This window comes from Ambystoma mexicanum, chromosome 8, assembly GCF_040938575.1.
Source record: "Ambystoma mexicanum isolate Mex_15411 chromosome 8, UKY_AmexF1_1, whole genome shotgun sequence".
NCBI classification, from domain to species: Eukaryota; Metazoa; Chordata; class Amphibia; order Caudata; family Ambystomatidae; genus Ambystoma; species Ambystoma mexicanum.
In genome coordinates, this window is record NC_090929.1 from 1605411006 (window position 1) to 1605424534 (window position 13529).

The 13529-nt window shown below is 44.9% G+C and overlaps 1 protein-coding gene across 2 annotated transcripts in view; it reads right to left on the reverse strand.

Annotated features, from left to right (window-relative positions):
• The window catches only part of NRAP (nebulin related anchoring protein), a 515982-nt gene that overhangs the window by 385956 nt on the left and 116497 nt on the right, over positions 1-13529 (reverse strand). For both annotated transcript variants that reach the window (XM_069611850.1, XM_069611849.1), the window contains exon 8: positions 12018-12128. In XM_069611850.1, the coding sequence (XP_069467951.1) occupies positions 12018-12128 (111 nt within the window). The remainder of the gene's footprint in view (positions 1-12017; positions 12129-13529) is intronic.

The following is a 13529-nucleotide window of genomic DNA, read 5'->3' on the forward strand; positions in this document are numbered from 1 at the left end:
CTTGCACATAAATCAGCTCCTCTCATGTTGCACATAAAGGAGCGCCTTTAATATTGTGCATAAAGCAGCTCCTCTCATCTTACGCCTAAAACAGATCCTCTCATCTTGCACCTAAAGCAGCTCCTTTCACCATGCATATAAAGCAGCTCCTCTCATCTTGCCCATAAAGCAGCTCCTCTCATCTTGCGCATAAAGCAGCTCCTCTCATTTTGAACATAAAGTAGCATCTTTCATCTTGTGCATAAAGCAGCTCCTCTCATCTTGCACATAAAGCAGCTCCTTTCATCTTGCACATAAACATCGCCTCCCATCTTGCGCATAAAGCAGCTCCTTTCATCTTGCACATAAACAGCACCTCCCATCTTGCGCTTAAAGCAGCTCCTCTCATCTTGCATATAAAGCAGCTCCTCTCATCTTGCACATAAAGCAGCTCCTCTCATTTTAGGCATAAAACAGCTCCTCTAATCTTGCACATAAAGCAGCTCCTTTCACCTTGTACATAAAGCAGCTCTTCTCATCCTGCACATAAAGCAGCTCTTCTAATCTTTAATCAGCTCCTCTCACCTTGCACATAAATCAGCTCCTCTCATGTTGCACATAAAGGAGCGCCTTTAATGTTGTGCATAAAGCAGATCCTCCCATCTTGCACATAAAGCAGCTCCTCTCATCTTGCATATAGAGCAGCTCCTCTCATTTTGTGCATAAAGCAGCTCCTCTCATCTTGCACATAAAGCAGCTCCTCTCATCTTATGCATAAAACAGCTCCTCTCATCTTGCACACAAAACAGGTCCTCTCACCTTGTACACAAAGCAGTTCCTCCCATCGTGCACATAAAGCAGCTCCTACCATCTTGCACATAAAGTAGCTCCACTCACCTTGCACATTAAGTAGCTTCTATCATCTTGTACAAAAAGCAGTTCCTCCCATCTTGCGCATAAAGCAGCTACTCTCATTTTGCGCATAAAGCAGCTCCACTCATCTTGCACATAAAGTAGCTCCTCTCATCTTGCACATAAAGCAGCACCCTTCATGTTGTGCATAAAGCAGCTCCTCTCATCTTGCACATAAAGCAGCTCCTCTCATCTTGCACATAAAGCAGCTCCTCTCATTTTACACATAAAACAGCTCCTCTCATCTTGCACATAAAGCAGCTCCTTTCACCTTGTACATAAAGCAGCTCTTCTCATCCTGCACATAAAGCAGCTCCTTTAATCTTTCACATAAATCAGCTCCTCTCATGTTGCACATAAAGGAGCACCTTTAATGTTGTGCATAAAGTAGCTCCTCCCATCTTGCACATAAAGCAGCTCCTCTCATCTTGCATATAGAGCAGCTCCTCTCATTTTGTGCATAAAGCAGCTCCTCTCATCTTGCACATAAAGCAGCTCCTCTCAAGTTACGCATAAAACAGCTCCTCTCATCTTGCACATAAAGCAGCTCCTTTCACCATGTACATAAAGAGCTCCTCTAATCGTGCACATAAAGCAGATCCTCTCATCTTGTGCATAAAGCAGCTCCTCTCATCTTGAACATAAAGTAGCATCTTTCATCTTGTGCATAAAGCAGCTCCTCTCATTTTACGCATAAAACAGCTCCTCTCATCTTGCACATAAAGCAGCTCCTTTCACCTTGTACATAAAGCAGCTCCTCTCATTTTACGCATAAAACAGCTCCTCTCATCTTGCACATAAAGCAGCACCCTTCATGTTGTGCATAAAGCAGCTCCTCTCATCTTGCACATAAAGCAGCTCCTCTCATCTTGCACATAAAGCAGCTCCTCTCATTTTACGCATAAAACAGCTCCTCTCATCTTGCACATAAAGCAGCTCCTTTCACCGTGTACATAAAGCAGCTCTTCTCATCCTGCACATAAAGCAGCTCCTTTAATCTTTCACATAAATCAGCTCCTCACATGTTGCACATAAAGGAGCGCCTTTAATGTTGTGCATAAAGCAGCTCCTCCCATCTTGCACATAAAGCAGCTCCTCTCATCTTGCATATAGAGCAGCTCCTCTCATTTTGTGCATAAAGCAGCTCCTCTCATCTTGCACATAAAGCAGCTCCTCTCATCTTACGCATAAAACAGCTCCTCACATCTTGCACATAAAGCAGCTCCTTTCACCATGTACATAAACAGCTCCTCTCCTCTTGCACATAAAGCAGCTCCTCTCATCTTGTGCATAAAGCAGCTCCTTTCATCTTGCGCATAAAGCAGCTCCTCTCATCTTGCACATAAAGCAGCGTCTTTCATCTTGCGCATAAACAGCGCCTCCCATCTTGCGCATAAAGCAGCTCCTTTCATCTTGCACATAAAGCAGCGTCTTTCATCTTGCGCATAAAGCAGCTACTCTCATCTTGCACATAAAGCACCTCCTCTCAACTTGTGCATAACGCAGCTTCTCTTATCTTGCACATAAAGCAGTGCCTTTCATCTTGCACATAAAGTAGTTCCTCTCATCTTGCACATAAAGTGCCTCCCATCTTGCACATAAAGCAGCCCCTCTCATCTTGCACATAAAGCACCTCCTCTAATCTTGCACATAAAGCAGCGTCTTTTATCTTGTGCATAAAGCAACTCCTCCCATCTTGCACATAAAGCAGCTCCTCTGACCTTGTACTTGAAGAAGCGCCTCCGATCTTGTGCATAAAGCAGCTCCTTTCATCTTGCACATAAAGCAGCTCCTCTCATCTTGCGCATAAAGCAGCTCCTCCCATCTTGCGCATAAAGCAACTCCTCTGATCTTGTGCTTGAAGCAGCGCCTCCCATCTTTCACATAAAGTAGCTCCTTTCATCTTGTGCATAACGCACCTCCTCTCATCTTGCACATAAAGCAGCTCCTTTCACCATGTACATAAACAGCTCCTCTCATCTTGCACATAAAGCAGCTCCTCTCATCTTGTGCATAAAGCAGCTCCTCTCATCTTGCACATAAAGCAGCTCCTTTCATCTTGCACATAAACAGCGCCTCCCATCTTGCGCATAAAGCAGCTCCTTTCATCTTGCACATAAAGCAGCGTCTTTCATCTTGCGCATAAAGCAGCTACTCTCATCTTGCACATAAAGCACCTCCTCTCAACTTGTGCATAATGCAGCTTCTCTTATCTTGCACATAAAGCAGTGCCTTTCATCTTGCACATAAAGTAGTTCCTCTCATCTTGCACATAAAGTGCCTCCCATCCTGCACATAAAGCAGCCCCTCTCATCTTGCACATAAAGCACCTCCTCTAATCTTGCACATAAAGCAGCGTCTTTTATCTTGTGCATAAAGCAACTCCTCCCATCTTGCACATAAAGCAGCTCCTCTGACCTTGTACTTGAAGAAGCGCCTCCCATCTTGCGCATAAAGCAGCTCCTCTCATCTTGCGCATAAAGCAGCTCCTCCCATCTTGCGTATAAAGCAACTCCTCTGATCTTGTGCTTGAAGCAGCGCCTCCCATCTTGCGTATAAAGCAGCTCCTCTCATCTTTCACATAAAGTAGCTCCTTTCATCTTGTGCATAACGCACCTCCTCTCATCTTGCACATAAAGCAGCTCCACTCACCTTACACATAGGGGCAAAGTTGTGTCTGTTCCAAGAGGAGACATTTCGAAGTCCAGGTAAACATGATTAAAATGACTCCATCTTGCTGTCAGTGCAACAGGTGGGGGGTAGGGATGCAACGAAAAACACATTTCGGGGGGAGGGCTAACATGTGACGGAAGGGGCCACTTTAGAAAATGGCCATGGCAAATGAAGAGGCTCTGCCCCCTCTCTTCTACCCCAAGGGTTATCTGGCATGGGTATCAAATGGTAGCAGCCCACCATTACACATAGGCGCACACACAATTACACATTCACTCACTCCTTTAAACATCCCATTTACCTCTCATTTTCATGCACACCCAGCCCCCATTATACCATACACTCATTCACACACACTCACTCATTCACACATACATTACATACATTACATACACACTCCTCGCACACATGCATAACTACGTACACAATGAGCTAACATGCACTGCTAGTTTCAGAAAAGGCTTTCCTCACGTCTCTGTCTAACAAGAAGCAAGTGTGCACATCCGTCCCTTCCCCTTAGACGTGAAAGAACATACAATGTTCGCACACATCCAAGGTCGGTTTGGCCCCTCGGCCTTTCGGTCCGTGGCTAGGATGAAATCGTCCCTGGGAAGTGGGGGCTGGTTTCTGCCCATGCCTGAGCCGGTTTTGAAAAAAAAAAAAAAGAAAAAAAAGTGCATTTTCTTTTTTTTGCAAAACCGGGCCCGGCATGGGCAAAACCATATTTTTCCATATTTTACGTAGTGTACTTAGGAGCAATGCTATTTGATGCCACTTCCTGTTTTGTCAAGGGGTGAAAGGTCATGTTTCATCGCTTCCTGGGATGTCACTTTGGGGTGGGTCAAAGAACATCACTTCCGTTGATGTCATCAGAGGTCAAGGGTCGTGAGGCGAGGGGTGGGCCACTTTTTTGAGGCGACGGGTGGCCCACTTTTTTTTGGGTGTCCGTGCCTATTTCTTGCCCCAGTCTGACCCTGCACACATCAGTGTGGAGGGGCTGGTGTGTGCATTTGATGTTTGTTCGGTAGAGAGGTGAGGGAAGCCTTTCTTGAAACTACCATCTTTCAAGTTTTGCCGTGTTTGTGCAAATACATTTTTCTGCAGAAACACAGTAACACTTTAAAGTCGCCTGTTTCAGGAAAGGCTCCTTTCCCCTCTCCGAATAACAGAGACATTTGATTGTACGAATCGGGTTTCAGCTCCGCCCCTCATCTCACATTTCGGGAGGGGCTGAAGCCCGATTTGCTCAATGCCTGAGGTGGGGCCAATCACCTTTGAAAAGTGCAATAGTGGTAAAGGGAATCCAAGGACCACATTACCAGTGCTGCGGTAATGGCAAAATATTTTGCCTTACCGCATGTTTTACTACCTCACACTCTTATTGGTTTCGAAACCCATAGCCACAACATCTGAATGCGGTTGCATGGTGGTAATTACCTCCAAACAAATGGCGTACCACATACGCTATTACCCATGCAGTATTACTCAAGGTGGTAATACCGCACTTGCCTCCGAATAGGGAATGAATAAAAGACCCGTGTGATTCTAAATCATGCAGACTGTAGGCCTTTCCAGTTACCACACGTGGTAATGGTCTTCAGGGTGAGTGGTGTTTCAAGAGGATAGGAGACATGATCACCATAACAGGCTAACCAAAGGCTATAGCTCAGAATAGGAGTGCTGTACCATGCATTGCAGAGAAAACATTATGGTTAACTGTAAGCGCACCATCACCTTCAGACCAAAGGCTATTGCTCACATTAAGAGCACCGTCACTTGGTGGCCAAAGGTTCTGTCTCAACAAAGACTCCCCATTGAGCGCCCTGCTCACCGTAAGAACACAAACGCATGCTCACTTGATGAGCAACGATTCCATCTCAAAATAAGAGCGCCTTAGTGTGGGATGTTTTTACCCATGCATCCAAGCCCTGCCACAGAACTGTGCATTACTGGCATTGAAAACATCATGATGGCCAGAACTCACCAGAAAATGCACAGGGAAAACATGAAAAATAGGTTGCCATCCATTTTTGCCTCTGTCATTGTTAATACAAGAGACCATTGCCAGGCCCTATCCTTTGGCTACACACAGAGCAAAAACCAGTGCAAAGAAATATGGTGCTGTTCAAAATCCGAAATGCATTCATTCCAGACAGCTCCCAAAAATGGGTGCAGTACCGGCGTTTGACACTAACCGGCGCTAGCGGTTTAAACTCTGACAGGAGAACTGTATTTCAGGAGCTGACAAGGAACCTGAGTTAGCTGGAAACTTCAAAGCCTTGCTGGTTAATGAGAATTCTTAACACCTACTGTTCACAGGCCTGGCTGCATTCTGCTGCCCCCACCAAAAGGAGACAACACCTCTCTGATTGATTCAGGGGAGGAGGCTGCAGGAAAACAGAACAATGAACTTTCCTTGGCTCAGGCAAATGCTAAATCAGGGGTCGTAAATGGCTTCCTCTTGGAAGGAAATGGGAGGGGCGCTGCCTCTGGGAGCCACCTGAGCTGGAGGCGGGGACAGACAGAAATTCCCCCATGTGCTTTGGAACCTAAACCACACCCATCTGGGCCAGAGCATAATTTTAAAAAGATGGATAATTCATAGTACGGAAGTGTAAAAATTATGTAAATAATATCATTATTTCTGTGATTTTTCTGTGCACATTTTAAGAGGTATTAGGACTCTGTGGTATGTTATGGGGGTAGTAGCGGACAATAGGGTATTACTCCAAATGTCTGTATGTTAAAAATCTGACACTTCATCATCTGATGCCCATATTCCTTGCGCACATTTGTGTAAATTCTGGAAAGGTTTAGAGGTTGTGTTCTGGATGAAAAGGGCAGAATTCTGTCAGAAGTGGACACGGCATCTTACAAAGAAAGGGATCGGATAGTTTGGTGCTATAGAAAATATGTTAACTGGACATATAATATTAGAAAAATTGTACATAGATAAATATGCATTTGGATCAAAAATAGATTTGTGTGCACAGTGACAAGGGGAGGATCCTCTGACCCATAAACATACCTCATCATGATGACACTCCATTTCCTTCCTCCAATCAAGGGAGAGAGGAGAACTTGGCCAATGATAAGTTGTGAGGGGCAGGCTTAGTTATGCCCACGCACACACCCATTTTCAAAAGACATAAAAAGAGCCACTGAGACCCAGGAAGGAACATTCACTTTCCACTTCAAACTGATTTCTTGCGAAGCACTTTGCCGGACCAGACAATATCCAGAAGACCCCAGAACCAGAACTTAGAATCCAGACTTCAGAACTTGCAGCAGAGAGGCCTAGTCCAAAAGCTGAATCCTTCTCAGCAGGCCTCAGAATCCAGCCACCTAACCAAACTATTCAACAGCCAGGCGAGCTGTTTGATTCTGGCTAGAACCGTGTGCCAGAACCCATAAAGCAGAGCTGTATCCAGAACCGAAACCAGACCAGACCAGACCGCTGTGCAGTGCCGAGACCGGAACCGGAGATCCAGAACCGAGACCAGACCAGACCAGATCGCTGTGAGCAGAACCAGTGCCAGAGACCGTCCCGTGGCGAGGAAACCGCAGCCAACCTGACCAGATCTTGACAGCCTATTTCAAATTTATATTGTGAGTACCCAGCCAAAACTGTGTATAGTCATCTATTAGTTTAAAATAAGCTTATCCCATTCAATTCAACCTGCCTAGAACTGCATTAGAAATCACATGTTCATTCTGTGACTTTAAAGCTGTGAAAGTGTCATTTGCCATTCTGAATCATTATTTCATTTCTGAAAATCTACCTCCACAAAATCGGCCGTATCTTTTGAACCATACAGGAACGAGATTTAACTTTCATCTTAAAGCTAAGATCCTCAGCTTTCCAACAAGCCATAAACTGACTTTCTACTCCTTATAGTTTTTCAGTAATCGCGCTTTACGCACTCGGAAAAAGTGCTGCGAATTGCAAATTTGACTCAAACTTCTTCACCTGTCAATAATAGCTGTCTTTTGCTTGCAACTGCTGAAATCCGTTTTCAACCTGATAATCCCTCATGAATCACTGATAGTGTTGACCTGAACCAATCTTAAGTAGCTATCACCTACCCTGAATCTCCTATAGGGAATTAAAATTTTTAGCATATTTTCACTTCATTGCAAATCCCATTTAAAAGTATTGTTGACTGTTTAAAAGCATACCGGTTGCTCTAAGCTTGCTACGGGGAACTGGAATTGGTAGTGCATTGTGATTGTATTCCTGAAAACTGTGTGCTCCCCTTCCATCACCTTATATTGCAAAGGGGAGGAGTGAATCACCACAAGGGGAAAAGTGATCATATTATCTCTTGTGGAAACCATCTCAGTTATTTCTGTGCTGCATTCTTTTCCATCATTGCATTTCCTTGAACCCATAAAAGCATTCTCAGACTTTATCCTTTCTATACCAACTCCTAAGTAATTAAATAAGTGTGCTAGTGTAATATTATCCATTGTTGATCAACATTATATTCATAAGTGTGCTATCAAATATTAATCTATTTATAAAAGTGTGATATATATATATTGTTTAATTTGTAAAATAAATCTTTTAATTTGCAAAACAAACCTACTTCTTGGCTCAGTGAGGTCAGGGGGATTCAAAGAGAGGGGCATTATACAAGGGTTTATCATCCAGGTCTATGAACTTGTCATAAAAATATATAATTAAGGACTTTCCTTGAGCATCCCAGACTCGGCGTTGACTTAGTTGGAGTGCCGAATTGAAGTCACTTAACATTAGCACGCTGGGAAATGCTATGGTTCGCTGTGAGAAAACCTTCACCTTCAGTTTAGAATGCTACCTTACGGTAACAGTATCTTCACGTGTTGCTAAAATGGCATTTACCAATATAGCACCATCTCATGCTGACAAATAGTGCGCTTAGCACAAGGAAGCAGACAGGTCCTGACCAAGACCTTCGTCCAAGTGAGACCTTCATGACCAATTCATTGATTCTGGCCATAGCACAGTGCAAACACAATATGGGGCGACCAGTAGTTCCACTGCAATGCAAAATAACCACCACCAGATGACAAACGAATATCTGCCTGTGCGAACCCAGTGACTTGCGACATATTGTAACGCAAAGTAAGGGAGTAGTGATATCCTCAACAGATAAGCTTGCAGTAAGGGCAGCATGGCTTGCTAAATATTTGAGCTAATTGTAAGTAAAAAGTGGCATGCTTTACGTCCAATGTTGGTGATACAGAACCATGATATGTTAAATAGTCAGGTGAAGGTAAGCGCCCCATGATAGGCGTACTAGTCTAGCTTGCAGTAAGAGCACATTACTTGAAACAAATGCAATATCACAGTTAGGACACCATGACATGCCGAACAGTCTAACTTACACTGTGATATACTCAGGCCTCAGTAAGAGCACTATAATATTCCCAATAGGTCTAGCTTGCAGTAAGAGCACTATGATATATTCAGGGCTCAGTAAGAGCACTATGAATTAGTCATTATTCTAGATCAGAATAAGGGCACCAGGGCATGCCTAATAGTCTATCTTACACTGAGAGCCCTTTGATATATTCAGGGCTCAGTAATAGCACTTTCATTTTCTTAATAGGTCTAGCTTGCAGTAAGAGCACAATTAATTAATAATTATTCTAGATCAGAATAAGGGCACCAGGGCATGCCTAATAGTCTATCTTACACTGAGAGCCCTATGCTATATTCAGGTCTCAGTAAGAGCACTTTCATTGTCTTAATAGGTCTAGCTTGCTGTAAGAGCACAATTAATTAGTAATTATTCTAGATCAGAATAAGGGCACCAGTGCATGCCTAATAGTCTATCTTACACTGAGAGCCCTATGATATATTCAGGGCTCTGTAAGAGCACTATGAATTAGTAATTATTCTACATCAGAATAAGGGCACCAGTGCATGCCTAATAGTCTATCTTACACTGAGAGCCCTATGATATATTCAGGGCTCAGTAAGAGCACTATGAATTAGTAATTATTCTACATCAGAATAAGGGCACCCGAGCATTTCGAAGAGTGTATCTTACACTGAGAGCCCTATGATATATTCAGGTCTAAGTAAGAGCACTTTAATTTTCTCAATAGGTCTAGCTTGCAGTAAGAGCACAATGAATTAGTAATTAATTATTCTACATCAGAATAAGGGCACCAGAGCATTTCGAATAGTGTATCTTACACTGAGAGCCATATTATATATTCAGGTCTCAGTAAGAGCACTTTCATTTTCTTTTTTTTTTTTTTTAAACTTCTTTTTATTATTCAGCGTGGCAGCAAAACACAGGCGAACAGCGTCAGGCAAATACAATATGAATACAATGTACACAGTGTAGGTGCGCAGAGGTTGCTTCACATAATAACACAATCAATAGGCACAATTACAGCATGGGGAGGGTAACAGAAAACTATGATGGGGTGAGGACCCGAGCTGGTGGGAGGAAGTAGGTGGGGGAGAGGCATCCGGTGTCGTGTTGAGGTCGGACATGTAAGAACGGGACCTGAGCCAGGCTTCTTCAGAGTCCGAGGCCCACGTGACTGCTCTTAGCCATTGGGCGTGTGTGGGAGGTGAGGGGCGAAGCCAGCAGAGCAGGATGGATCGCACCGCGAGAAGCAGGCAGAGGCCTGCTAGTTTTTTGGAGTTCCGGGAGAGGCCTGGGAGGTCATGAAAGAGGCATACCACCGGGGAAGGAACAATGGGGTGGTCGAGCACAGCAGACACCGTCGAGCAAACTGCCTCCCAAAACTGTGAGAGGCGGGGGCAGGACCAATTCATGTGAATGTAGTCGGGATCATCCTGACCGCATCTAGGGCAGCTAGAAGGGTGATCACTGGACATGCGATGTAATCTGATCGGGGTGTAATGGAACCTATGTAATACTTTGAACTGAATAAGTTTAAACCGGGAGTTGAAGGACACTCGATGTGTGCGCTCGCATAGGTGTGCCCAGCGCTCATCCGACATTTCAACACCAAGGTCTACCTCCCACGCACGCTTCAGTTTAGCAAAGTCTGGGACAGATCTGGATTGCAACATAGTCTATAACCTGGACATTTTGCCCCTCGTGGGCCAGGGGGAGGTGAGCTCCTCCATGGCAGGGTCGTCTAGTGGTAATGCGGGGAACATTTGGTAATTACGCTTGAGGGTCCTGCGGAGGGATGAATATTGGAGCCATACACTCTGGCCACTCCTCAAGGGCAATGGGAGATCGGGCCATTCAACAAATATACCCTGGTCAAAGACATCACGCAGCAACTCGTAGCCCGCGTCAGCCCAGCGACGAACCGTGCCTGGTGGAACCCGTGGGACCCCCCGGGGAAATTCCAAAGAGGGAGGTTGCCATGGAAGGCATAAGCAGATCCGGTCAGCCTCCACGTTTTCGCCAATGCGAGGGATGAGCAGGCGACCGGATTCTGTGAGTCCAGTGCCAGGGGAGCGGGTTGTATCACTAAGGAGCGGATGTCGCGGTCACAGACCGCAAGTTTCTCAAGTCGGACATGCGGGGGAGGGTCCGTTGTATTAAACCAGTAGGAAGTATATTGGATTTGGGATACCAGACAGTATTTAAGAAAGTCAGGGGCACTAAAGCCCCCGTTAGTATGGGGGTAGACAAGGTATCGATTTTTAGGCAGACCGCGCCCGAGTGCCAAAGAAAGGAATTAACTGTACGGGTCAAATCATGGAAGAAGCCCCCCCCCCCTGACCACAAGGGTACCACTTTCATTTTCTTAATAGGTCTAGCTTGCAGTAAGAGCACTATGACTTACAAAGTATTCCACATCAGAATAAGGGCATGGTGGCTTGCTCAGTAGTCTTGCTCACAATGTGAGCAGCATCACATGTTCAATAGTCTAGCTCACAATTAAGTCTACAACGACATGCTGAAGAGTATGGTTCATGTTGAGTTCACAATAGCACACATAATTGTCCACCTGGACATAAAGGCACTATGAAGTGCTATATATTCGAGTTCTCAGAACAGAAAGTGTCCAATGGCATGCTAATCGGCATGCTAATCGGTCTGGGTCATGTTAAGCTCACTATGGCACGCAACGCTTATCATCTCATGCCAAAGCCACTATGGCATGATAGATATTCAAGTTCACAGTGAGAGAACAATGGCATACTCAGAATTCTTCATATCTCTATGTGCACCAGGATGTGACACAATATTCAAGCTCACAGTAAGAACACACTGACATGCTACATATGAATATTACAGTAAGAAGGTCCTACAAAGTACATATTTCATTTGGGGTCTTAATTCTAAAGGATCATAAAGACTATTGGGGAACTTGTGGTCAGGCATTTGCTTTCCTGGGGAGAGTGCATCCTTCCACCAATGCCCCGCAACCTTTCCATATGAGGATTATCCCCATGAAACTGCATTCCCCACCGACGTAATTAATTGTGTGATCTGTAGGAGCACGTCGGCTGGTGCACTTACGTCACTCGCAAGCTCATTGGCTTTCTTGGCGATTTGGTAAGCTGGGGTAATCAGGGCAGGGAAGCTTCCTTTTCCTTTTTGCTGTTCATAGTAGTCTTCTGTGTATTTGAGCTAAGAAAATAAAAGATTGCCAAATTAATCAATTAGGTTCTTATTGAATGTAATTACATGTTTACGCCACTGAAATATAGTGTAGGCTATGTTGAACATTTGCAGTGTGTGAAATAGCAATTTAAATGACTATGGGCCTCATTACACGGATGGCGGTAAGGGTACCAGTGCCGGTAAACCCTTACCGCCTTACTACGAGGTCCCTTTGCGGCTCCCGACCTTAACGGCTGGTCTGTACCAGCCGTTAAAGTAGGGACCCGTAAAGAGACCTTGAAGGTAATTGCGGTACCGCAATTTGCGGTACCGTAATTACGGACTTCCCCATTCCCATTGAGCCCTATGGGGGCAGAAATGGGAATGGGGAAGTGCCATGGTGAATGGGGAATTACCGCCCCCACACACCTTGGAATAGGGCAGTAACTCCGCCATTCACCATGGCGGACTCTGTAAAATACCGGCGGCAACCATGGCGCTAATAGCGCCATGGTTACCACCGTCCGTGTAATGAGGCCCATATGTTTCCAGCAATCAGTAACTTAGCGTGCATTTCATTTTTACAAAATGTTCGAATAAAGCACCTTTTACTTTTGACATAAGTGCACACTCCAAAATCAATCCACTGCAAAGGACATGTAAAAAGTTGCTTATCTAACTAATGTGTTTAGTATGGGTACCTTCTAAAGTAGGACATCTTATCATAGCTTATACTGTTATATCCTTCCCTATATGTCTAAAAGGCTGACGATGTCTGTGCAAGAGGGCACTGGGCACACGCATGCACATAGCCTCATAGTTATGCATGCTAGCAGACACAACATCACGTCCTCAGGAATGCAAGGATTCCGTCAAGAGCATCCATATGCTTAAAACATGCCTCTCGCTGATCCAGTCTTGGATGTCCAGTGCATGCTTGAAGCTTAACTCCTCCAAGACAGAATTCCTACTCCTCATCAACAACAATGTACACCGAGACATACAGACCTGGCTATCAACCATGAACTCTGAGGGCTTCACATCCAAGCTCAACTCCTGTGTGAAGTCCCTTGGGTTCTACATCGACAAACACCTCTCCTTCAAAACACACATAGTTGAGAAAACTCAGACAGCTTGGTATCAGCTCTCCTTCCTGATGAAAGGCAAGCCCTTCTCCCCCCGGACAGATTTAGATCCACCGTTCAAGCACTGGTCCTGACCCACCCTGGATGGGGCCAATGCACTACTCAAAGGTCTCCTGTCGTCCTCTCTTGTGCCCCTGAAAAGTGTCCTACATGCGGCTGCACGACTCATCAAGGGTCTACGTAGATACAGCCACAGCACCCCAGCCCTCATTGACCTTCACTGGCTCTCACTGCATGCACAAATCTCCTTCAAGTCTTGCTGCATCATCTATAAGGCAGTCAC